This window comes from Macrobrachium nipponense, chromosome 1 (assembly GCF_015104395.2).
Source record: "Macrobrachium nipponense isolate FS-2020 chromosome 1, ASM1510439v2, whole genome shotgun sequence".
Classification (NCBI taxonomy): Eukaryota; Metazoa; Arthropoda; class Malacostraca; order Decapoda; family Palaemonidae; genus Macrobrachium; species Macrobrachium nipponense.
Genome location: NC_087200.1, coordinates 94772984 through 94799240, shown reverse-complemented (window position 1 = coordinate 94799240; position 26257 = coordinate 94772984). Strand labels below are relative to the sequence as shown.

The 26257-nt window shown below is 43.0% G+C and overlaps 6 protein-coding genes across 6 annotated transcripts; 5 read left to right on the top strand and 1 right to left on the bottom strand.

The window, feature by feature from the left end:
* Positions 1–8173: 8173 nt before the first annotated feature.
* Positions 8174–16655, top strand: LOC135218873 (cell surface glycoprotein 1-like). The gene is made up of 10 exons (XM_064255321.1): positions 8174–8241; positions 11623–11793; positions 12307–12648; positions 12855–13139; positions 13443–13616; positions 13763–13946; positions 14114–14340; positions 14431–14732; positions 14774–14946; positions 16266–16655. Exons 1-10 carry the CDS (start codon positions 8174–8176, stop codon positions 16653–16655), a joined length of 2316 nt encoding a protein of 771 aa, XP_064111391.1.
* A 31-nt stretch (positions 16656–16686) lies between these two features.
* Positions 16687–18130, bottom strand: LOC135218872 (uncharacterized PE-PGRS family protein PE_PGRS44-like). The gene is made up of 3 exons (XM_064255320.1): positions 17864–18130; positions 16995–17624; positions 16687–16833 (listed from the first exon to the last, which is right to left on the bottom strand). Exons 1-3 carry the CDS (start codon positions 18128–18130, stop codon positions 16687–16689), a joined length of 1044 nt encoding a protein of 347 aa, XP_064111390.1.
* Positions 18131–18717: 587 nt separating this feature from the next.
* On the top strand, positions 18718–20849 carry LOC135218871 (uncharacterized). Its single transcript, XM_064255319.1, has 5 exons — positions 18718–19166; positions 19252–19475; positions 19599–19797; positions 20097–20346; positions 20532–20849. Exons 1-5 carry the CDS (start codon positions 18718–18720, stop codon positions 20847–20849), a joined length of 1440 nt encoding a protein of 479 aa, XP_064111389.1.
* A 636-nt stretch (positions 20850–21485) lies between these two features.
* On the top strand, positions 21486–22372 carry LOC135218870 (uncharacterized). Its single transcript, XM_064255318.1, has 3 exons — positions 21486–21511; positions 21622–21721; positions 21815–22372. The coding sequence occupies exons 1-3, from the start codon at positions 21486–21488 to the stop codon at positions 22370–22372; spliced, it is 684 nt and encodes a 227-aa protein (XP_064111388.1).
* Positions 22373–22432: 60 nt separating this feature from the next.
* LOC135218869 (sporozoite surface protein 2-like) lies at positions 22433–23492 on the top strand. Its single transcript, XM_064255317.1, has 3 exons — positions 22433–22663; positions 22820–23098; positions 23286–23492. The coding sequence occupies exons 1-3, from the start codon at positions 22433–22435 to the stop codon at positions 23490–23492; spliced, it is 717 nt and encodes a 238-aa protein (XP_064111387.1).
* A 1009-nt stretch (positions 23493–24501) lies between these two features.
* On the top strand, positions 24502–26237 carry LOC135218868 (uncharacterized). Its single transcript, XM_064255316.1, has 4 exons — positions 24502–24546; positions 24708–25197; positions 25356–25816; positions 25926–26237. Exons 1-4 carry the CDS (start codon positions 24502–24504, stop codon positions 26235–26237), a joined length of 1308 nt encoding a protein of 435 aa, XP_064111386.1.
* The last annotated feature ends 20 nt before the right edge of the window (positions 26238–26257 follow it).

Below are 26257 nucleotides of genomic sequence, written 5' to 3'. Positions count from 1 at the left end.
AAAGAATTGGAAAATGGAGCTATTTGTAAGATTGCCAGGCAACATAAGAGTAAAAGAGAATATTAATCATGATTCTGTATTTCTCTATGCTAACTAAAATTAAGTTGTGATAAAATCTGATCCTATGTGCCCTAACAAAAGTTTCATATTCAATTTTCTCGCGCGCATCCTCTGAGGTTAATTTTAAAAACTTTATTAATAGGTAGGAGATGCAACGAAAAAAAAACCCACTATGTAACTAATTTCTATATAAACTTTGGGTTTTTCAAGAAAATGCGACATTTTCCCATGAATGTGATTTACCTGGACTGTAATAAGCTAATGTTGCAAGTAAATAATCCATATCCATATCGTGATACTTCTAAATGCCTATGAGGTTCAGAAAAAATTAATTCATTTTGATATTATAGAAATTCTATTTCCTTATTTTGTTTATTAATTTTAAAATGATTGCAAGTTGCATTGCGCATACCGATAGACACTTGTACCTAACGTCCGCCTTGCCCATGAGAAGTTCGGGCTAAGCATTCCTTTCTCCAGTCAATCTGTTTTTTGCAAGCAGAGGACGACACACAGATGAAGCCTGTGTAAGCAGATTATTGAGGTTAAAAGGAACAAATGCTGATACGGCAATGATGACGTCGTCACTTGGCAGGAGATTGCTCTCAGCCAGCTAAGAGTTACGTTACTTGCTGTAAGAGATACGACTTTAGGATAAATTTTTTGTTTTTTAATACTCGACCCACATGAGAAGAATGCCTGAAAAAAAACAGTACCAAAATTGAACAATATATTAGTTTCATGCTGGAATCTGCATAATTGTAATTATGTTAAATTAATATTCCTTATTCAAACTATATGAAAAAGGTTTCCATACAAATTCTATATATATTATTAGCCTGTATAAGATTCATATAGGATTATTTCATAGATAACATTTTCACTTCTAGACTTCCTGACTTTAAAATCTCTTTATTTTATTTTTTTATTTATTTTATTTATTATTATTTATTTATTTATTTATTTATTTAATTTTTTTTTTTTTTTTTTTTTTTTTTTTTTTTTTTTTTTTTTTTTCATTGACTACGAATATAAATCACCGGGACAGACAATATGTCAGTAGATTTTGGATATGAACTTGGATCTTGTTTGTTTGAACTTTACGCTTATTTGTTCATTACTAAAGCGTTTTAAGTTAGAGTTCAGGATCTTTACGCATAATATATTTGGATATTTAATTATCTATGGTTACGTTTTGCTTATGATTTTATCGTGATTCCTTTTTTATTATAATTTGTAACCTTCGACTTCTTACGGAGTGTATTATATTGACTCCACTTGTATCCATATTTATCTTATTATATTTTTTTTATATTTATTTATTTATATATATATATTTGATAAATTAATGGTTGGCTTGAATATGTGGAAAAGTGTTCTAGCGGCGTACCGTATAAGGCTACTTGCGGCATCAATTCTATATATACAAGATATAAATGATAAAGGTATTTAAAACCGCGAGAACCGCTATAATCCAGTTCGGATCCAATATCACGAGTTGTAACTCGTAAGACATTGACACTTCCTATTTAATTATCCGTTATTCTACCAAACCGATTGACTCTGGGTGATAAAATATATTATTGGTTTTCTAATGGAAAAGGAATTCACACAACGTGTTAAGGAGATTATTATTGATTTACACCACCCGAGTCACAGATTATTATGTGTTGAATTCCATATTTACTGATTTAGCACTCATAAATATTCCTAACGCACTCAATTGCGGTGTTTGTTTTTAGTGCTATTAATTCTATATAACGTGTCAGGAACTATTAACACTAAGAATTGTTTATTCCCTCTGTCAGACTCGTAATCCTGTTAATAATTCTACGTATATTCTTTCAAGGATTGATTTAGCACAGGATAGGCCCCTAAACTGACAGGTGTCTTAGTGTATCCTTGTTTTCATGACACGTGTTACAATTAGTTATGTGCTTTTTATATCTGTAAGCATTGTAGGCCAGTAAAAATAGTGATTTGGCTTTCTGTGACATACTATGGAACCTGGATGACGGAATGCAACCAGTTTATGATGATTGGTATGAAAGAGATTATTATTACTACCTGGTCGTTAGTCATCTGCTGTGTTCTTCGGGTTTTCCTCGTCACGGACCTACATATAATACTACATTTGATTACATTATTCTGATACACATACCTTAAGTATACTTTTGCTTTAGGGTTTCTGCTCGAAGTGTGTATTGTTTTTGCTTAGCCGCTGACCCTGTTTCGTTCGAAGTGTTTATTGTTTTTTGCTTAGCTGCTGCTGACCCTGTTTTCGTTCCGAAGTGTTTTTATTATTTTGCTTATTGCTGCTGACTCTTGCTTTGTTTAGTTTGTAACAGTTCTGCGCTCCGACCCAGATATTCAATGCTCGCGATCTCTTGGGGTTTAAGGAATTTTCTTGTTTAGATACAGTTTTAACAATAGGCACGGATATTTCTATATTTTTTAGTCTAATTAATGGTTCTTTGCAGTATGGTGCGGGATTGCGGGATAATGCGTCAGCTATGATATTTGCTTTCCCAGGTAGATATCTTATCTTGGCTCCAATAACCTGAATGATCATTTGTCACCGAGTTCCTTTTGGACTGTGATTAAAGCCTTTGAAAAACTCGGTAAGTGACCTATGCTCAGTAAGGACTTTATCAGGATAGCCATAGATTATGAACTTAAAATGTACTAGTGAGTTAAAGATACCTAGCCCTTCCTTGCTATTACTGCATATTTACTTTCAGAGGGCTTTAGTTTACGTGAATAAAAAGCTATAGGAAAGAAAACTGTTTATCATTACATGAAGTTAGTATCCCTCTTACCCCTTGGTCTGAGGCGTCTGTTGCAATAAAAAAAAATTCCTTATTTAAATCAGGGATTTTTAAGTTAGGTAAGCTGCATTTTCCGCTTTTAAGATATCGAACGCCTGTTGATGCTTTTTCAGACCATAATAAATCTACGCTCTTCTTCGTAAGATCTGTTAAAGGAGCTGTCATCATTGAAGAGTTACCTATTTACATACGATTGTAATACCCACTACAGCGCAAAAGTGCTGTATCCCCTTTACGTTAATAAGTACCGGAAGTTATGAATAGCCGACACCTTACCATGGACTACTTTTAAGACCTTGACCAGACACATAAACCTAGATAAACATGTTCGGTTTTAAAAAACTCACATTTAGATATTTTACTCTGAGATTATTGTCTTTGTCTCTGTAGCACTAGCTCTACTTTATGTGAATGTACTTCTAAGGTATTAGAAAAGATTACAAGATCATCCATATAGCATGTAGGTTATCCCCTTAAAAGTCTCCAAACACTATATTGTAATTGGGGGGGCGCAAACGTAAGCCGGAGGCATACGTAAAAAATTGATAATGTCCCCTGAGTGTGCTGAAACGGTGTATGAGGTACACTCACTTAGGTAATGGTATCTGGTAAAAGCATTTAAGTAAGTCCAAGTTTGGTGAAAAAAAATTTATTCTAACCTAACAGAGATAAGATGTCGTCGGTACATCGCACTGGAAAACTATCGGAAGTCGTTTCCTTGTTTAAGCGACCGTAATCTGCGCAGATACGCCAAGTCCGATCTTTTATGGCATGACGTTTGAGGGAAAAAATTATATGGGCTATTTGATTTCCTAATGACTCCTATTACTAACATTTTTCAACTTCGTCATTTATCTCTATTTTGAAATTTCAATTGAAAGAATCTATACGAATGGTACGTTAAATAGCTTTATGTTTGTCCTTAGACCGTGTTTTGTGTTAAATTACATCCGTTTTTTTTCCAGAGATCACTCGCCAGTGGAGAAACTTCCTGGTATTCAGGTAAAAGATAAAAAAAATTTCTGCTGAATCACCTCTGCTTGAATGACTTTAACGGATATTACTTTAGATAGATTATCAGAGAGATTCATCTACGACTGGTTGGGCGGGATTAAAAATTAGCAACAATAAAAAAAAATGCGATCTTTATAACTTCCGTATCCACGATATGTACACTTTTAGGGCTTTGTTCGCGGAAATCGTTATATTTCAGAGTGTCGGGAAGGATTAAAATTTCATTTCCCAGCAAAGTCTTTTTACACGCACTAAGACATTCGAGGGTGCATGCTTCTCGAGATTTTGCGTGCAAAGTGCGACTGCGGTTGTGGGAGAATTCTGTTGGGTCATTTGAACAATGTTACGATTTATGAGACAAATGATTTGTTCTTTTATATAAGTTATTATTTGATTAACTGTCTCATTTTGTTCAAACGGATTTTAATATGTTTGAAGGTTTATAGGATTTTCCTTTGATAAACACGCCTTATTTTGCAGGATGTAAGATAATATTTTGTATACCCCTAGATGGATCTTACAATTACACTACATACAGATCAACGTTTTTTATAACTATAGAGGTATCTGTAAGCGCTCGCTTATCCGGACTTCTCATTAGAGAAGTTCGAACAACAGACGGTGAGTCCGTAAATACGGATATTACGTCTACTAAAGAAATCAAGATATTCTAATTTTTACGGCGCGTACAGTCGGGCTTTATCCACCACTACGTATAATAACTTGCGTATTAAAAAAAAACAAAAAAAAAAAAAACGAAAACCTGCTCTGATTACTTTATACGGTCGTGTGTTTCATAGGAAAAATCCTTTTTAATTCAAAAAGATATCGGTATGTATGAACCAACATCGCTTTTCCCCACTCTGCTAGAGTCGCTTATTGTGTGGAATTTGCTTTGCTTTGAAAACTCGGCAGATTTAACTGACCTTGACCGCTTGACTAGGTGACACAGTCACCAAGTTTGCTTGTTGATTTTTTCAGATTCTGAACAGGCTACTGTTTCTATTTCTTTTTGTAATAATTAGGATCCTTCTCTTTATTACCATCGGCAACGTATTGTGTGTTTTAGCATTATGTTGCTGGTTACGTATAAAACAATGAATGACGAACTATTAGGAAAACTGAGCGATTACTAATAAGACAAGTTATCACTACTGCATTCAATATTAACTGTTTGTACTTCATTCTTTGCTAAAATTTGAAATAGTGAGGGATCCTGGTCAGCGCATTTAGCCTGATGAAATTTTTTATAGACATGTTATTCCTTGCAATCCAGCCATATTTTTAAAGTTAAGTTAAGTCATTGAGGTTCGATATTTTATATAACTAAAAAAACTCAAGGCTAAAACTGCGATCGGGACTTTGCAAAGGTGCATTTATTGTCATGACCCGAAATAGTGTTACCTCTAATTTATATAGATTTGTATTTGGGTGTTCCACTTGTTTTTTGTGTGTTTCTAATCACTACGGTTGCTTAACGACCCTATCCATGCATCTGTATAAATACAGACGTCCACTGCGTAAACGCATATTCACTGTTTAATATGATTTGTTACGTAAGGGATTAATAATCACCCAAAATGATAAAATTAACATAGTATATGATTATGATATTTCAGTAGAACTTCTGGAAACAGACACTCAAAGATAAAAAACTCGCAGTAGCGAAATCTCAATGATGTAGATAATTTCTGTAAAAAGTAAGATTAAGAATGTCTCGTAACTTCAGCCACAGGAATAGCGAAATTCGACCTGCAAAGGAAACACTCGAAGTTATCCAAATGAATAAAAAATTGTACTTAGCTTGCTTTTGTGGGAAGTCACGGTGTTCCGATAACGACACACGGCTTGGTCCTCCTTCTCTATTTAGCGGATGACCTGGTTTGGCTTGAGTTTCCTCCGTGCGCGTTGTTTCGATGATTCGAGCCTTGAAAGATCCGATGCTGCAGACGCGTTCGGTTTGTTTCTTGCAGTGCCGGAAACGCTCACTAACGATGTTTTCTTGAATGATTCTAATGAGAGACGAAGCTTCCGTTGACGTAGGAAAAAGACACGTCGGTTTTGTTTCTTGAAGTTATTCACTAAACGATGATACTAAGTTGGTTGAAGAATCTGTTGCTTTCGTCGTCGTTTGAAGAGTTCTTATTGTTTTCTGAAGTCGCTCACTAACGATGATACTAGGTTGCTTGAAGAATCTGCTTGCTTCCTTCGTCGTTGACTTCTTATGATACATGATTTATTATTCTGGTTTTTCTTCGTAGGACCGTTGTAGAGTTCTTCTGGTACGCTGGCCACCAATATTAGGGCTTGTGCCTTGTATGATAAGGCGCCCTATGAGGTAATGTTAGACTAGCGATAATCTTACGCTAAGTCGGTTGGTATTGCACTTCCATCTTCAATGGAGTGTCTGGGGTTTGTAGATCACTTACGAAGTCGGTATTATCTTTACGACGATGTGTTAAAACTCATGGTTCGGTGAGGTTCTTGTAGAAAACACTAAGTATAAAAAATTATATATTCTTCTGAAGTTTTACATGGTGAAGATCAGGTATGATTGTACAAGTCTTCTAATAACGATAGCTTGATCGCTTCTGCCAATGATGATGGCTAATCCTATTCCTCTACATGATAAAGCTTAGGTAAAGAGGTACAGGTCTTCTAAAGACGATAGCTAACTCTCTTCTGCCTGTCTACCATCTCTGTTACAAGTTATGAAGGAACAGACAGTAGTTTCGAACATCTGAACTACATACAATGACATAGTTTCATACGAACACACAATCGAATGAGACACGCTACAGATCACGTAGGCCGTTTGAATAATAGGTCGGGGTAGTTGTCTCAAGCAGGGTAGCTTGGGAACTGTTTTCAAAACAAATGAATGACCACAGATGACGGCATGTCAACTTAGCCTACATACTTATTGTACACTCATCTTTAGCGTCTCTAGTCTGATCACATTCCTGCAAGCAATCTTTTATATATATGGACTAACATTCCATATTTTTATTATGTAAACACTTACATATATATATATATATATATATATATATATATATATATATATATACACACATAAATGGATATGTGTGTGTGTGAGCGTATGTGCCGGTATACCTTTGAAACACTTCGAGCAATTTCAACCAAACTTGGTGTACCTACGTATGACTTACCAAAAGGGATATGGGTGGAAAGGGAGTAAAATGTAGAAATAACTAAAGATGACAGATATTAGTGAAAAGTAACACTCCCGAAGCCCTTTAAGCCCAAGTTTAGCCCTGGTAGGAAGTGGAGGTGACAAGGGGTGGGAAAGGAGTGAAGTAAAAATAACTGTAAATCACAGAAGTTTGTGTCTGATCCATAGTTTTCAAGATCGCTGAGATGAATAGTGACACTTCCAATGCCCTTCAAGTCCAAGTTCAGCCCAAATAGGAAGTGGGGTGGGAAGGGCATGCATAAAAATAACCAAAAACTACATATATTCAAAGAGAACTCATAACCACTGGAGTCAATACAATGGAAAAATAAATCCACTATAATTTGTCTGTTTTGTCTTGTTATTTAAAACAACACGATCAGACAGATGTATTATTGTTGATTTACTTTTCCACTACATATATTAGTATTTAATCCACAGTTTTCGAGATCACTGAGATTAATAGTGACATTCCCAATGCTCTTTAAGTTCAAGTTCAGCCCTGATAGGAAAGGGGGCTCTGAAAGGCTTGAGAGGGGGTGATATGTAAAAATAACCGAAAATTACATATACTGTCAATAGAATCCATAGTTTTTGAGGTTGCTGAGATAAATTGTGACTCTCCTGATGCTCTGATCCATAGTTTTCTAGGTCACTGAGAAATAGTGATACTCCTGATGCACTGTATGTCCAAGTTCAGCCCCAATAAGTGGGTGACAAGTGAATATAACCTAAAACAACAGGTATTAGTGTCTAATCCTTAGTTTCCTAGATTGCTAAGAAATAGTGGTACTCTTGATGCACTTTAAGTCCAAGTTCAGCCCCAATAAGAAGGGGGGTGAGAAGGGATGGGAAGGCAATGACATGTAAAAAATAACCGAAAATGACAAATATTAGTGTCATGATTGCTGAGATGAATAGTGACACTCCTGATGCCCTTCAGGTCCAAGTTCAGCTCCAATAGGAAGTGGGAGAGAAAGGGAAGCTGTGGGGGGGGGGGGGGGGGGGGGACATGTAAGAATAACCAAAACCAACATATATTAGTGTCTAATCCATAGTTTTTGAGGTCTCAGAGATGAATAGTGATACTCCTGATGCCCTTAAAGTCCAAGTTCAGCCTGATAGGGTGGAGGGTGAGAAGGGGTAGGAAAGGATGACATATAAAGATAACCAAAAACTACGGATATTAGTGTTTCCATAGTTATCAAGGTTGCTGAGATTAGTAGTGAATTCCAGTTCCCTTTAAGTCCAAGTTCATTCCTGATAGGAAAAGAGGGTGAGAAGAGTTGGGAAGGGAATGACATGTAAAAATAACCTAAAACGACCAGATATAGTGTTTAATCCATTGTTTTCGAGATTGCTAAGATAAGTAGTGACACTCCCAATGCCCTTTAAGTTCAGCCCCGATAGGAAGGGAGGATGAGAAGGGGTGAAAATAGAACAAAAAAAAATGACAGATATTAGTGTCTAATCCATAGTTTTCAATGTTGCTGAGACCAATAGTGATATTTCCGATGCCCTTTAAGTCCAAGTTCCGCTCTGATAGGAATTGGGGGTGAGAATGAGTGAAATATTAAATGTTAGAAATACTGGGCTGTGTAAATGCAGCAACTATCTTAACAGGAAGGGAGAGAGTGAGAGAGAGATAGAGGGTGAGAGGGAGAGGAAGTAAGAGGGAGGGAGAATAGAGGGGGTGTTGGGAGGAGAAAGAGGGAAAGAGTGAGAAAGAGTTGAAGAGAGAGAGAGAGAGAGAGAGAGTATTGGTTGTCATTCAGAATTTTCCTAGTCAGTGCCGGGTTTGTTAGCTATGTATATATATATATCTATATATCTATATATATATATATATATATATATATATATATATATATAGTATATATAAATATATTACATCGAGCTACAAATGTCCTTTAATATCTTATTCGAGGTAGAGTGAATTAGATATTAAAGGACATTTGTAGCTCGATGTATGTATATGAATCACGGTAATGTGATATGACTTTTATATATATATATATATATATATATATATATATATATATATATATATATGCATATATAAATATCCTGAGAAATACATGCACATCATATATCTGTATAAAATTATTTGTTATTAGAGGCTGCAGGATAATCATTAGTTACATGAAAAATAATTGCAAACAGAAGGGCATCATCATCTGCAGGGAACACCCTTTCTTTATAGCATTCTAAATGGGGAATTTTCAGGTAATAAAAATGTTCATCAGACATCATTAATTGTTTTGTAGAAAGACAATAGAAACCACATGAAAAATTTTAATAGGTAATTAGGGCCTTTATTTTAATATTCCCTTAGAGTAAGGTTGTCCCCAAATACTATCGATTGCTGAAAGAAGACAGAAATGACCCAAAAAATGTTTTGCTTATAATAAAAGGCGTTAGCCTGCACTATTATTAGAGATGTCTTTATGATTGTCTGTGCTTTATGTAATTCTGTCGCTTTATTAACTTCTAACAAATAAACGTTATAAGTTCTTGCAGAATGTACTAGAATGTTAACCTGATGAAAGCAGGAAATAATTAGATAAAAGTAGAATAAACCTGTTACTCCGAAGTAACTTTTTGTGGACGGGAAAATCAGCCAACTCATTCTGGCAAGGGCGACGGATTAACAATTTGATACATTTTGATTTTCCGGACTCTTTCTGTTTGTGTCTTTCTAAGTCTATTCAATTTAAAAAGCCCTTAGGTTAGGGTTTTTGCCTTCTTTTAGAGAAAGTTTTGATGTTTAGATATGACTATAGTGGGGATTTATGGGCTAAACTTTGATTGGCATGAAACGAAACACCCACGGGGCTTAAAGGTCGGGGGCAAGCAGAGTGAAGTGCTTCTCAGATTAAGTGTAGTCGCTATTAAAGACTGGCGGTGTGGAGCGAGGGATCCATTCTTTATTTTGCCTCTCTCCTTTCCGCTGTCATTTTCGCAAAATGACTAAGATTCCCAGACTTTAATAGTATTCTTTTACGTTCGTCGTTGGGTTTAATGAAATTAGGAAAAAACCTTCCAAAATAAAGCTTATTGATAAGGTCACTTTTAAAATACCCGACATTTTTCATGCTGCTGAATTCTTACCTTTCTTACGTGTTGTTGCGCAATTTATACTTCAGCCCTAAGAAGCCCGTCTTTCATCTCTTAATGAGATGTTTCCGGCATCCCATCTTATGTCGGCCTATGTGCCAAAAGAAACGAGAACAAGCGAGCACCATCTTCGAGAGATGGTCGCTTTGATGTACTCGAATCACAGAAACAAAGCATTATATATAATTGAGTCTGGCGATGTGGTACATAGACTCGCTGTGATGGGAATAATGGTTTCAAGCGATCTCCCCAACACTAACAGATGTTTCCATTTTTTGTAATCTAGAGGTAACCAAAATCATATTAGTGTTACTTAGTGGTATTATATGCTTATTTCTTAAAGATCTGCATTATTCCCACTTTTAGTTAATTAACTGATTTAGGACCATACAATGGACGCATTTTCTCACGGTTGTAAATACACCCAATGGGTACTATCTTATGGGAAGGTTAAGTCCGACTCCCTCTGCGAAAGGAGGCTATTTAATAGTAAGTGGTTATTTTTTCAAATTTTTCGAATTTAATTTCCTGTTTTCATTAGGTTAATGTCTTTTAATTAAGTCGAAACTTAATGATAGATTAACAAAATTGAAAACAACGAAAAGATTACTGCAGACTCTTATTTTTTCCTTTTCAAAATTCATTTCCTGTTTTCATTAGGTTACTGTCTTTTTTAATGAAGGTTAAACTTAACAATGAAATAACAAAATTAAACAGCGGACAGATTACCATATACTCTAGTTTTTGTCTGCGTCTATTTCTTCATTATGCAGCGATACATTTTATCTTAATTTGCGTAAACTTAATTACTTTTTCAAATTGCTTACTGGTTTCTACTTTCAGTCTAAAAACGTCATAAGATTTGTTATGAAATACATAACGAGTTCTTTCACTTCTAAAGTATTAGTGTTGAACGTCGGTTCTGTTTCTTTGTATATTAGCATCATTTGGAAGTCTGTCAATTGTAAAATCGCTTTCACATCTGGCATTTAACATCAGGTATTAATTTTGATCCCCTAAAAAAATTCAAATAAAGTGGATAAAAATCTCCAAGTATACTTTTTGAGGATTTATTGAAAAGAGACTAGAATTTATCAAAGAGTTCATTAGGAAAAAGTTGCTTGAACTACTTTGAGTTTTATCCCTTTCTAAAAAGAAGGTACCCTAATTTCATGGTTTTGAAATGTACTCTAAATATAGCTCAGGGCGACATACACTCATTACAATATGGATCTGTGTATCAAATTTTAAGGACAATATATATTCTCCCAGTGGTGTTCACTCTTTGATATGAGGATAAACAACAGCATTACAATGGATTTATATTAGTTTATTGCATTTTTATTCGTTGTGTATACTAATGCGTTACCTCCCATAGCCACCATAACGCCCTCCGAATCCTCCAAGTCCCCCGAATCCTCCCTCCAAGTGCTCCGAATCCTCTGAATCCTCAAAGTTCTCCGAATCTTCAGAGTCCCCTGAATCTTCCAATTCCCCCGAATCCTCCAAGTCCCCCGAATCCTCCAAGTCCCCCGAATCCTCCCTCCAAGTCCTCCGAATCCTCCAAGTCCTTCTAAAGTATTAGTGTTGAACGTCGGTTCTGTTTCTTTGTATATTAGCATCATTTGGAAGTCTGTCAATTGTAAAATCGCTTTCACATCTGGCATTTAACATCAGGTATTAATTTTGATCCCCTTAAAAAAAAAACTTCAAAATAAAGTGGATAAAAATCTCCAAGTATACTTTTTGAGGATTTATTGAAAAGACACTAGAATTTATCAAAGAGTTCATTAGGAAAAAGTTGCTTGAACTACTCTGAGTTTTATCCCTTTCTAAAAAGAAGGTACCCTAATTTCATGGTTTTGAAATGTACTCTAAATATAGCTCAGGGCGACATACACTCATTACAATATGGATCTGTGTATCAAATTTTAAGGACAATATATATTCTCCCAGTGGTGTTCACTCTTTGATATGAGGATAAACAACAGCATTACAATGGATTTATATTAGTTTATTGCATTTTTATTCGTTGTGTATACTAATGCGTTACCTCCCATAGCCACCATAACGCCCTCCGAATCCTCCAAGTCCCCCGAATCCTCCCTCCAAGTGCTCCGAATCCTCTGAATTCCCTCAAAGTTCTCCCAGAATCTTTCAGAGGTCCCCTGCAATCTTCCAATTCCCCCCGAAATCCTCCAAGCAATTCTCCCGAATCCTCCCTCCAAGTCCTCCGAATCCTCCAAGTCCCCCGAATCCTCCAAGTCCTCTGAAACCTCCAAGTCCTCTGAATCCTCCAAGTCCCCCAATTACTCCCAGTCCCCCGAATCCTCCCTCCAAGTCCCCCGAATCCTCCATGTCTTCTGAAACCTCCAAGTCCCCGAATCCTCCCTCCAAGTCCCCCGAATCTTCCAAGTCCTCTGAATCCTCCAAGTCCCCCGAATCCTCCCTCCACGTCCTCTGAATCCTCCAAGTCTTGCAAATCCTCCAAGTCCTCTGAATCCTCCAAGTCCCCAAATCATCCAAGTCCCCCGAATCCTCCAATTCCTCCGAATCCTTAAAGTTCTCCGAATCTTCAGAGTACCCTGAATTTTCCAAGTCCCTCGAATCCTCCGAGTCCCCCAAATCCCTCGTCCAAGTCCTCCAAATACTCCAAGTCCTCTGAATCCTCCAAGTCCCCCGAATCCTCCAAGTCCCCCGAATCCTCCCTCCGAGTCCTCAGAATCCTTCAAGTTCTCTGAATCATCAGAGTCCCCTGAATCCTCTAAGTCCTCCGAATCCTCCAAGTCCTCTAAATCCTCCAAGTCCCCAAATCATCCAAGTCCCCCGAATCCTCCCACCAAGTCCTCCGAATCCTCTAAGTCCTGCAAATCCTCCAAGTCTCCTGAATCCTCCAAGTCCCCCAAATCCTCCAAGTCCTCCAAGTCCCCAAATCATCCAAGTCCTCCGAATCCTCCAATTCCTCCGAATCCTTAAAGTTCTCCGAATCTTCAGAGTACCCTGAATTTTCCAAGTCCCTCGAATCCTCCGAGTCCCCCAAATCCCTCGTCCAAGTCCTCCAAATACTCCAAGTCCTCTGAATCCTCCAAGTCCCCCGAATCTCCCAAGTCCCGAATCCTCCAAGTCCCCCTCTGAATCCTCCATAAGTCCCCGAATCCTCCTCCAAGTCCCCTCTGAATCCCCCTCCAAGTCCTCAGAATCATTTCAAGTTCTCAATGAATCATCAGAGTTCCCCTGAATCCCTCGTCAAGTCCTCCGAATCCTCCAAGTCCTCTAAATCCTCCAAGTCCCCAAATATCCAAGTCCCCCGAATCCTCCCACCAAGTCCTCCATTCCTCTAAGCCTGCAAATCCCCATCCCCCTAATCCTTCCAAGTCCCCCAAAATCCTCCAAGCCTCCAAGTCCCCAAACAACCAAGTCCCCCAAATTCTCCCACCAAGTCCGCCGAATCCTCCAAGTCTCTGAAATCTCAGAGTTCCCTGAATCCTCCACGTCCTCCGGAGATCCTCCAAGTCCTCCGGATCCTTCAAGTCCTCTGAATCTTCAGATCCCTGAATCCTCTAAGTCCTCGGAATCCTCCAAGTCCCCCGAATCCTCCCTCTAAGTCCTCTGAATCCTTAAAGTCCTCTGAATCTTCAGAGTCCCCTGAATCCTCCACGTCCTCCGAATCCTTCAAGTCCTCCGAATCTTCAGAGTCCCCTGAATCCTCCACGTCCTCCGAATCCTTCAAGGTTTCTCTGAATCATCAGAGTCCCTGAATCCTCTAAGTCTCCGAATCCTCCAAGTCCTCTAAATCCATCCAAGAGTCCCTAAAAATCATTCCAAGTCCCCCCGAATTCCTCTCCACCAAGTCCTTCCGAAACTCCTCTAAAGTTCCTGCCAAAGATCCCCTCTCAAGTCTCCTGAATCCTCCAAGTCCCCCAAATCCTCCAAGTCCTCCAAGTCCCCAAATCATCCAAGTCCCCCAAATCCTCCCACCAAGTCCTCCGAATCCTCCAAGTCCTCTGAATCTTCAGAGTCCCCTGAATCCTCCACGTCCTCCGAATCCTCCAAGTCCTCCGAATCCTTCAAGTCCTCTGAATCTTCAGAGTCCCATGAATCCTCTAAGTCCTCGAAATCCTCCAAGTCCCCCGAATCCTCCCTCTAAGTCCTCTGAATCCTTAAATCCTCTGAACTTCAGAGCCCCTGAATCCACACGCCTCCGAATCCTTCAAGTCCTCCGAATCTTCAGAGTCCCCTGAATCCTCCACGTCCTCCGAATCCTCCAAGTCCTCCCTCCAAGTCCTCTGAATCTTCAGAATCCCCTGGATCCTCCAAGTCCCCCAAATCCTCCCTCCAAGTCCTCCGAATCCTCCAAGTCCTCCTTCCAAGTCCCCTGAATCCTCCTTCCAAGGCCTCCAAATCCTTCAAGTCCTCCGAATCCTCCAAGTCCTCCGAATGCTTCAAGTCCCTGAATCCTCCAACCCCCCCGAATCCACACTCCAAGTCCTCCAAATCCTCCAAGTCCCCCCAATCCTGTAAGTCCTCCGAATCCTCCAAGTTCTTTGAATCCTCCAAGTCCCCAAAATCCTCCTTCCAAGTCCTCCGAATCCTTCAAGTCATCTGAATCTTCAGAGTCCCCTGAATCCTCCACATCCTCCGAATCGTCTAAGTCCTCCGAATCCTCCCTCCAAGTCCCCTGAATCCTCCATGTCCTCCGAATCCTCCAAGTCCCCCGAATCCTCCCCCCAAGTCCTCCGAATCCTGAAATGACAGAAAAAAATAAGGAAAACGAAGAACAAGATAAAAGTATGGATGCAGAGATACTCATTGATACTACATATGAGGCAATAAAGCAGCATACTTACGAAGAAATAAATTACGATATGACAGCACAAAAGAAAATCCCGAAGAGGCTCTACCCAGATCTACACAATGACGGGAAAGAGGAAAAAATAGACAAAAAAGACAAAGTCTGCAACCTTTTGAAAAGAGGGAATTGCAGATTTGGAGAAAGATGTTACTACAAACATCCTAAGGTATGTCACAACTATGAAATATATGGTAAATGTGCATACCTAGACGGCTATGAGGATGATTGCAGAGATCTGCACCCAAAAATATGCAAAAACCTAAAAGAAGGAAAAGGATGTAAGTTCGACAAAAAATGTAAATATATGCACCCTGTAGCCATGAATCTTAATCAAATAAATAATCAATCAAGTAATAAAATCCAAAATAAGAAAGAAGCAAATAAAGAGAGGAATAAAGAATATCAGGTAAAAGAACAAATCAAGCCATCAACGTGATATGCAGTGATGTCAGCAAAAAATTTCCAAGCCTCAGCTCCAAGAGATAATAACTATTTATTATGCAAGAGGATATTGCAGATACGGAGAAAATTGCAGATTCAGACACAAAATGCATAATTATGATGAAGGAAGATCAAATATTATGGAAAAGTTGGATTTTTTAATGTCAGAATTTCTGGAAATGAAAAAAAGAACAACATACCAGAACAGGAAAGAGACATGGGAAAATCCTTATTAGTACCCACATTAAATGAAGGAGAAAACACGCAAACCATCATAGTGATGAATGCGCAGGGTTTAGTTACGAGTAACTCAAAAAGAAAAATAGAGTACTTAGAAGAACTAACCCAAATTGAAAAGAAAATAGATATAATAAATATAAGGGAAACCTGGTATTCCCAAGAGACTGGGAAAGAGCAAGCAGAGGTAGATTAATAGTGCCCAAAACTATATCAGGAAAAATAAGGAAAGCACACAGGACATTAATCCACTACGCACCAGCATCGATAATGCAGCGTCTATTCAATGCGTAGTCAGCACATCTGAGGAATATAACAGGAGTGAGCGTAGATGTGTTTAAGAATAAGCTCGACAAATATCTAAACTGCATCCCAGACCATCCAAGATTGGAAGATGCAAAATATACCGGAAGATGTACTAGCAACTCTCTGGTAGACATTAGAAGTGCCTCATACTGAGGGACCTGGGGCAACCCGAACAAGATGTAAGGTCTGTAAGGTAAGTCCTCTGAATCTTCAGAGTCCTCTGAATCCTCCACGTCCTCCGAATCCTCCCTCAAAGTCTTCTGAATCCTTCAAGTCCTCCAAATCTTCAGAGCCCCCTGAATCCTCTAAGTCCCATGAATCCTCCAAGTCCTCCGAATCCTTCAAGTCCTCTGAATCTTCAGAGTCCCCTGAATCCTCCACGTCCTCCGATTCCTCCAAGTCCTCCAAATCTTCAGAGTCCCCTGGATCCTCCAAGTCCCCCGAATCCTCCCTCCAAGTCCTCCGAATCCTCCCACCAAGCCCTCCAAGTCCCCCGAATCCTCCTCCCAAGTCCTCCAAATCCTTCAAGTCCTCCGAATCTTCAGAGTCCCCTCAAACCTCTAAGTCCTCCGAATCCTCCAAGTCCCCCGAATCCTCCTCATAAGTCCTCCAAATCCTTCAAGTCCTCTGAATCTTCAGAGTCCCCTGAATACTCCATGTCCTCTGAATCCTCCAAATCCCCCAAATCTTCCCTCCAAGTCTTCCAAATCCTTCAAGACCTCTGAATCTTCAGAGTCCAATGAATCCTCCAAGTCCTCCGAATCCTCCAAGCCCCCAAAATCCTGTAAGTCCCCAGAATCATCCCTGAAAGTCCTCCGAATCCTTCAAGTCATCTAAATCTTCAGAGTCCCCTGAATCATCCACATCCTCTGAATCGTCTAAGTCCTCTGAATCCTCTCCCAAGTCCTCTGAATCCTTCAAGTTCTCTGATTCTTCAGAGTACCCAGAATCCTCCATGTCCTCTGAATCCTCCAAGTCCCCTGAATCCTCCCTCCAAGTCCTCCGAATCCTCCAAGTCCCCCCAATCCTCCCTCCAAGTCCTCCGAATCTTCAGAGTCCCCCGAATCCTCCAAGCCCCCAGAATCCACACTCTAAGTCCTCCGAATCCTCCAAGTCCCCCAAATCCTCTAAGTCCTCCGAATCCTCCAAGTCCTCTGAATCCTTCAAGTCCCCCCGCCAAATCCTCCAAAGCCCTTCGGAATCCTCCAAGGTTCCCCGAATCCCTCCAAGTCCTCCAGATGCCTCCAACAAGTCCATCTGAATCCTTCAAGTCCCCAAATCCTCCAAGTCTCCTGAATCCCCCTCCTCCAAGTCCCTGAACTTTCCTTCCAAGTTCCCTGAATCCCTCCAAGTCCTCCAAATCCTCCAAGTCCCACGAATCCTCCAAGTCCTCTGAATCCTCCAAGTATCCCGAATCCTCGAAGTCTCCGAATCCTCCAAGTCCTCTAAATCCTCCAAGTCCCCGCCAAATCATCCAAGTCCCCCTCCCGCCAATCCTCCCCAAACAAAGTACCTCCTCATCCTCTAAGCCTTCCTGAATCCCTCCAAGTCCTCCGAATCCTTCCTTGTCCCTCTATAATTGTCCCAATGTCCTCTGAAATCCTTTCAAGTGCCCCTGAATCTTCAGAGTCCCCGTTCAATCCTCTAAGTCCTCCCGGAATTACTCCAAGTCCCCCGAATCCTTTCAAGGTTCCTCCGCATCCTTCATGTCCTCTGAATCTTCCAGAGTCCCCTGGAATCCTCCACTTCCTACCAAGTCCCCCCAAACCCCAATTCCCTCCTTCCAAGTTCCTCCAAATCCTTGCAAAGTACCTCTGGATTCTCCAAGTCCTCCGAAATACCTCCAAGCCCTCCAAATCCACCACTCAAAGTCCTCCGAATCCATCCAAGTCCCCTGAATTCCTCTAAGTTCCATCCGAATCCTCCAAGTTCCTCCGAATCCTCCCAAGTCCCCCGCCCAAATCCTTGTAAGTCCTCCAAATCCTCCAAGTTCTTTGAACCAAATTTCCAAGCCCCTCCAAAGCCCCCAAAATTCCTTCCAAGTCCTCCAAATCCTCCTTCGTCCTCTGAATCTTGCATAGTCCCTTGAATCCCTCCTTAGTCCCCCCCGAATCCTCCCTCTAATGTCCTCTGAATCTTCAAGAGTCCCCTGAATCCATCAACGTCCTCCGAATCCCTACCAAGTCCTCCAAATCTTCCATAGTCCCCTGGATCCTCCAAAGTCCCCGAATCCTCCCTCAAAGTTCCCTCCTGATTCCTCCAAGTAACCCCGAATCCTCCAAGTCCTCAGAATCCTTCAAGTTTCGCTGAAATCATCAGAGTCCCCGCCTTAAATCATCTAAGTCTTCCGAATCCTCCAAAGTCCCCCGAATCATTCCCTACCAAGTCCTCGGAATCCTTCAAAAGTCCCCCGAACTCCTCCCTCCAAGTCCCCTGAATCTTCCAAGTCCCAATGAATCCCCTCCAAGTTCCCCGAATCCTCCTCCCAAGTCCTCCAAATCCTTCAAGACCCTCCGAATCGTCCAAGTCCTCTGAATCCCTTCAAGTCCTCCAAATCCTCCAAGTCCTCCAAATTTCTCGAGCCCCCTTGAATCCTCTAAGTCCCATGAATCCTCCAAGGTCCTCCGAATCCAATTCAAGTTCCCTCTGAATTCTTCAGAGTCCCCATGAATCCTCCACGTACCTCCGATTCCTCCGAAGTCCTCCAAATCTTTCATAGTCCCCTGGATCCTCCAAAGTTCCCCCGAATCCTCCCTCCAAGTCCCCCGAATCTGAAATACCAAGTCCCTCCGAATCCTCCCACCAAGCCCTCCAAGTCCCCCGAATCCTCCTCCCAAGTCCTCCAAAGCCTTCAAGTTCCTCCGAATCTTCAGAGGCCCCTCCCCACCTCCAATCCTCTAAAGTCCTCCGAATCCTCCAAGTCCCCCGAATCCCCTCCTCATAAGTCCTCCAAAGAATCCTTCAAGTCCTCTGAATCTTCAGAGTCCCCTGAATACTCCACGTCCTCTGAATCCTCCAAATCCCCCAAATCCTTCCCTCCAAGTCTTCCAAATCCTTTCAAGACCACTGAATTCTTCCAGAGGTCCAATGCAATCCTCCAAGCCCCCAAAATCCTGTAAGTCCCCAGAATTTTTTTTTTTCAAATTGTTTTTTCCCTGAAAGTCCTCCGAATCCTTTCAAGTCATCTAAATCTTTCAGAGGTCCCCTGAATTCATCCAACATCCTGCTGAATCGTCTAAGGTCCCTCGAATCCTCTCCCCAAGTCCTCTGAATCCTTCAAGTTTCTCTGATTCTTCAGGAGTACCCAGAATCCTCCATGGCCCTCCCTCTGAATCCTCCAAGTCCCCTGAATCCTCCTCCAAGTCCTCCGAATCCTCCAAGTCCCCCAACCCCAATCCTCCCATCCAAGTCCTCCGAAATCCTTGTGAGTCCCCCGAATCCCTCCAAGCCCCCAGAATCCACACTCTAAGTCCTCCCGAATCCTCCAAGTCCCCCAAATTCCTCTAAGTCCTTTCCGAATCCTCCAAGTGTCCCTGAATCCTTCAAGTCCCCCAAATCCTCCAAAGTCCCCCTCGGAATCCTCCAAGTTTCCCCGAATCCTCCAAGTCCTCCTCAGATCCTCCCAAGTCCTCTGAATCCTTCAAGGTCCCCCAAATCCTTCCAAGGTCCCTCCTAATCCTCCCTCCAAGTCCGCCTGAATCTTCAAAAGTCCACCTGGAATCCTCCAAGTCCTCCAAATCCTCCAAGTCCCACTAATCCTCCAAGTCCTCTGAATCCTCCAAGTATCCCGGAAATCCTCGAAGTCTCTGAATCCTCCAAGTCCTCATAAATCCTCCAAGTCCCCAAATCATCCAAGTCCCCCGAATCCTCCCACAAAGTCCTCCTCATCCTCTAAGCCTCCCTGAATCCTCCAAGTCCCTCCGAATCCTCCTTCGTCCTCTTATTATTGGTCCAAAGTCCTCTGCTCCTTCAAGTCCCCTGAATCTTCAGAGTCCCTTAATCCTCTAAGTCCTCGGAATCCTCCAAGTCCCCCGAATCCTTCAAGGTCCTACCGAATCCCTTCATGTCCTCTGAATCTTCATAGTCCCCCTGAATCCCCTCCACTTCCTCCCAAGTCCCCCAAATCCTCCTTCCAAAGTCCTTCCAAATCCATTCAAGTCCTCTGGATTCTCCAAGAGTCCTCGAATCCTCCAAGGCCCTCCAAATCCACACTTTCCAAAGTTCCCTCCGAATCCTCCAAGTCCCTGAATCCTCTAAGTCATCCGAATCCTCCAAGTCCTCCGAATCCCCCTCAAGTCCCCCAAACCAAAATCCTGTAAGTCCTCCAAATCCTCCAAGTTTCTTTGAACCAAATTTTCCCAAGCCCCCAAAATCCTCCAAGTCCCCTCCGAATCCCCTTCCTTGTACCTCTGAATTCTTCAGAGTCCTTGAATCCTCTTAGTCCCCCGAATCCTCCCTCTAAGTCCTCTTGAATCTTCAGATTCCCCTGAATCCTTCAACGTCCTCCGAATCCTCCCAAGTCCTCCAAATCTTCAAGAGTTCCCCTGGAGGTCCTCCAAAGTCCCCCGAAAATCCTCCCTCAAAGTCCTCTGATTGCCTCCAAAGTACCCGAATCCCTCCAGTCCTCAAGAATCCTTCAAAGTTCGCTGAATCATCAAGAGGTTCCCTTAATCATCCTAAGTCTTCCGAATCCCCTCCAAGTTCCCCCACGGAATTCATCCCTCCAAGTCCTCGGAATCCTTCCAAGTCCCCCGAATCCTCCCTCCAAGTCCCCCTGAAATCTTCCAAGGTCCGATGAATCCCTCCAAGTTCCCCCGAATCCTCCTCCCAAGTCCTCCAAAACATCCTTCAAGACCTCCACCGAATCGTCCAAGTCCATCTGAATCCTTCAAAGTCCTCCACAATCCTCCAAGTCCTCCAAATCTTCAGAGCCCCCTGAATCCTCCTAAGTCCCATGAATCCTCCAAGTCCTCCGAATCCGTTCAAGTCCCTCTGAATCTTCAGAGTCCCCTGAATCCTCCACGTCCTCCGATTCCTCCAAGTCCTCCAAATCTTCAGAGTCCCCTGGATCCTCCAAGTTCCCCCGAATCCTCCCTCCAAGTCCCCCGAATCCTCCCTCCAAGTCCTCCGAATCCTCCCACCCAAGCCCTCCAAGTCCCCCGAATCCTCCTCCCAAGTCCCTCCAAATCCTTCAAAGTCCCCTCCGAAATCTTCATAGTCCCCTCACTCCTCTTAAGTCCCTCCGAATCCTCCAATATTCCCCGAATCCATTCCTCCCATAAGTCCTCCAAATCCTTCAAGTCCTCTGAATCTTCAGAGTCCCCTTGAATTAACTCCCACGTCCCTCTGGAATCCTCCAAAATCCCCAAACATCTTCCCTTCCAAGGTCTTTCCAAATCCTTCTCAAGGGACCACTTGAATCTTCCAGAGTCCAATGAATCCTCCAAGCCCCAAAAATCTGTAAGTCCCAGAATCATCCATCCCTGAAAGTCCTCCGAATCCCTTCAAGTCAATCTAAAATCTTCAAGAGTCCCCTGAAATCATACCACATCCTCTGAATCGTCTTGAAGGTCCTCTGAATCCTCTCCCAAGTCCTACTTGAATCCTTCAAGTTCTCTGATTCGTTCAGAGTACCCAAAGAATCCTCCATGTCCTCTGAATCCTCCAAACGTCCCCTGAATCCTCCCTCCAAGTCCACTCGAATCCTCCTAAAAGTCCCCCCGCAATATCCTCCCTCCAAGTCCTCCGAATCTTTTTTTCAAGCGTCCCCCCGAAATCCTCCAAGCCCCCAGAATCACACCTCTAAGTACCTCCGAAATCCTCCAAGTCCCCCCAAATCCTCTAAAGGTCCCTCCGAATCCTCCAAGTCCTCTGAATCCTTCAAGTCCCCCAAATCCTCCAAGCCCTCGGAATCCTCCAAGTCCCCCGAATCCTCCAAGTCCTCCAGATCCTCCAAGTCCTCTGAATCCTTCAAGTCCCCCAAATCCTCCAAGTCTCCTGAATCCTCCCTCCAAGTCCCCTGAATCTTCCAAGTCCCCTGAATTCTCCAAGTCCTCCAAATCCTCCAAGTCCCACGAATCCTCCAAGTCCTCTGAATCCTCCAACAGGTATCCCGCAATCCCTCGAAGTCCTTCTGAATCCTCCAAGTCCTCTAAATCCTCCAAGTCCCCAAATCATCCAAGTCCCCCGAATCCTCCCACAAAGTCCTCCTCATCCTCTAAGCCTCCTGAATCCTCCAAGTCCTCCGAATCCTCCTTGTCCTCTATATTGTCCAAGTCCTCTGAATCCTTCAAGTCCCCTGAATCTTCAGAGTCCCCTTAATCCTCTAAGTCCTCGGAATCCTCCAAGTCCCCCGAATCCTTCAAGTCCTCCGAATCCTTCATGTCCTCTGAATCTTCAGAGTCCCCTGAATCCTCCACTTCCTCCAAGTCCCCCAAATCCTCCTTCCAAGTCCTCCAAATCCTTCAAGTCCTCTGGATTCTCCAAGTCCTCCGAATCCTCCAAGCCCTCCAAATCCACACTCAAAGTCCTCCGAATCCTCCAAGTCCCCTGAATCCTCTAAGTCATCCGAATCCTCCAAGTCCTCCGAATCCTCCAAGTCCTCCAAATCCTGTAAGTCCTCCAAATCCTCCAAGTTCTTTGAACCAAATTTTCCAAGCCCCCAAAATCCTCCAAGTCCTCCGAATCCTCCTTGTCCTCTGAATCTTCAGAGTCCCTTGAATCCTCTTAGTCCCCCGAATCCTCCCTCTAAGTCCTCTGAATCTTCAGAGTCCCCTGAATCCTCAACGTCCTCCGAATCCTCCAAGTCCTCCAAATCTTCAGAGTCCCCTGGATCCTCCAAGTCCCCCGAATCCTCCTTCCAAGTCCTCGAAATTCTTCAAGTCCTCTGGATCCTCCAAGTCCTGCAAATCCTTCAAGTCCCCCGAATCCTCCAAGTCCTCTGAATCCTTCAAGTCCTCTGAATCTTCAGAGTCCCCTGAATCCTCTAAGTCCTCTGATTCCTTCAAGTCCCATGAATCCTCTAAGTCCCGCGGATCCTCCCTCAAAGTCCTCTGAATCTTCTAAGTTCCCCGAATCCTCCAAGTCCCCGAAATCGTCCCTCCAAGTCCTCTGAATCCTTCAAAACCCCCGAATCCTCCAAGTCCTCCAAATCCTCCCTCCAAGTACTCTGAATCCTTCAAGTCCCCCGAATCCTCAAAGTCCTCAGAATCCTTCAAGTTTTCTGAATCATCAGAGTCCCCTGAATCCACTAAGTCCTCCAAATCCTCCAAGTCCCCCGAATCGTCACTCCAAGTCCTCTGGATCCTTCAAGTCCCCCGAATCCTCCAAGTCCTCCGAATCCTCCAAGTCTCTTGAATCCTACAAGTCATCTGAATCCTCCAAGTCCCCAAAAATCCTCCAAGTCCCCCGAATCCTCCACCAAGTCCTCCGAATCCTCTAAGTCCCCTGAATCCTCCAAGTCCTCAGAATCGTCCAAGTCCTCCGAATCCTTCAAGTCCTATGAATCTTCAGAGTCCCCTGAATCCTTTAAGTCCTCCGAATCCTCCAAGTCCCCCGAATCCTCCCTCTAAGTCCTCCGAATTCTTCAAGTCCCTGAATCCTCCACGTCCTCCGAACAAGTCCTCCGAATCCTTCATGTCCTCTGAATCTTTAGAATCCCCTGAATCCTCCATATCCTCCGAATCCGAATCCCCAAAAAGTCCTCCGAATCTTCAGAGTCCCCTGGATCCTCCAAGTCCCCCGAATCCTCCTTCCAAAGTCCTCGAAATCCTTCAAGTCCTCTGGATCCTCCAAGTCCTACAAATCCTTCAAGTCCCTTGAATCCTCCAAGCCCCCCGAATCCACACTCCTAGTCCCTCGAATCCTCCAAGTCCCCCAAATCCTCCAAGTCCTCCGAATCCTCCAAGTCCTCCTCTGAATCCTCCAAGTTCTCCGAATCCTTCAAGTCCTCTGAATCTTCCTCCGAGTTTTCCCTCCAAGTCTTCCAAGTCCTCTGAATCTTCAGAGTCCCCTGAATCCTCCAAGTCCTCCGAATCCTCAGAGTCCCTGAATCCTCCACGTCCTCCCGAAATCCCTGAGGTCCCCGAAGATCCATCCAAGTCCTAGCCGAATCCTTTCAAGTCCTCCTGAATTTCGTCAGAAGTCCCCCTGAATCCTCCCAGTCCTCCGATTCCATCCAAAGTCCTCCAAATCTTCAGGAGTCCCACTGGATCCTCCAAGTTCCCCCGAATTCCTCCCTCCTAAGTCCTCCGAAATCCCTCCCAACCAAGCCCTTCAAGTCCCCCGAATTCCTCCATCATAAGTCCTCCAAATTCCTTCAATTCCTCTGAATCTTCAGAAGGTCCCCTGAAATACTCCACGTCCTCTGAATCCTCCAAATCTTCCCAAATCTTCCCTCCAAAGTCTTCCAAAATCCACGTTCAAGGATCCGTCTGAATCTTCAGAGTCCAATGAATCCTCCAAGTCCTCCGAATCCTCCAAGCCCCCAAAATCCTGTAAGTCCCCAGAATCATCCCTGAAAGTCCTCCGAATCCTTCAAGTCATCTAAATCTTCAGAGTCCCTTGAATCATACCACATCCTCCTGAATCGTCTAAGTCCTCTGAATCCTCTCCCAACGTCCTCTGAATCCTTTCAAGGTTCTCTGAATTCTTCCAGAGTAACCCAGAATCCGTCCATGTCCTTGAAATCCTCCAAGTCCCTCTGGAATCCTCCACTCCAAGGTGCCTAGACGAATCCTCCAAGTTGCCCCCCACCAATTCCTCCCCTCCAAGTCCCTGCCGAATCTTCAAGAGACCCCCGAAATCCTCCAAAATCCCACACACTCTAAGTCCTACCGGAATCCTCCAAGTTCCCCCAAATCCTCTAAGTCCTCCGAATCCTCCAAGTCCTCTGAATCCTTCAAGTCCCCCAAATCCTCCAAGCCCTCGGAATCCTCCAAGTCCCCCGAATCCTCCAAGTCCTCCAGATCCTCCAAGTCCTCTGAATCCTTCAAGTCCCCCAAATCCTCCAAGTCTCCTGAATCCTCCCTCCAAGTCCCCTGAATCTTCCAAGTCCCCTGAATCCTCCAAGTCCTCCAAATCCTCCAAGTCCCCCGAATCCTCCAAGTCCTCTAAATCCTCCAAGTCCCCAAATCAATCCAACCACCGTCCCCCGAACTCCCCCACAAAGTCGCCTCCTCATCCTTCTAACGCCTCCTGAACTCCTTACCAAGCCCTTCCGAATCCTCCTTGTCCTCTATATTGTCCAAGTCCTCTGAATCCTTCAAGTCCCCTGAATCTTCAGAGTCCCCTTAAATCCTCTAAGGTCTCGGAATCCTACCAAGGTCCCCCGAATTCCGTTCAAGTCCTCCGAATCCTTCATGTCCTCTGAATCTTCAAAGTCCCCTGAATCCTCCACTTCCTCCAAATCCTCCAAGTCCTCCCTCCAAGTCCTCCAAATCCTTCAAGTCCTCTGGATCCTCCAAGTCCCTCCAAATCCACACTCAAAGTCCTCCGAATCCTCCAAGTCCCCTGAATCCTCTAAGTCATCCAAATCCTCCAAGTCTTCCGAATCCTCCAAGTCCCCCAAATCCTGTAAGTCATCCAAATCCTCCAATTTCTTTGAACCAAATTTTCCAAGCCCCCAAATCCTCCAAGTCCTCCGAATCCTCCTTGTCCTCTGAATCTTCAGAGTCCCCTGAATCCTCAACGTCCTCCGAATCCTCCAAGTCCTCCAAATCTTCAGAGTCCCCTGGATCCTCCAAGTCCCCCGAATCCTCCCTCAAAGTCCTCTGAATCCTCCAAGTCCCCCGAATCCTCCAAGTCCTCAGAATCCTTCAAGTTCGCTGAATCATCAGAGTCCCCTTAATCCTCTAAGTCTTCCGAATCCTCCAAGTCCCCCGAATCATCCCTCCAAGTCCTCGGAATCCTTCAAGTCCCCCGAATCCTCTTCCCAAGTCCCCTGAATCTTCCAAGTCCCCCAAATCCTCCTCCCAAGTCCTCCAAATCCTTCAAGTCCTCCGAATCGTCCAAGTCCTCTGAATCCTTCAAGTCCTCCAAATCCTCCAAGTCCTCCGAATCCTCCAAGCCCCCAAAATCCTCCAAGTCCTCCGAATCCTTCAAGTCATCTGAATCTTCAGAGTCCCCTGAATCCTCCACATCATACGAATCATCTAAGTCCTCCGAATCCCCCCTCAAAGTCCTCTGAATCCTTCAAGTCCTCTGAAT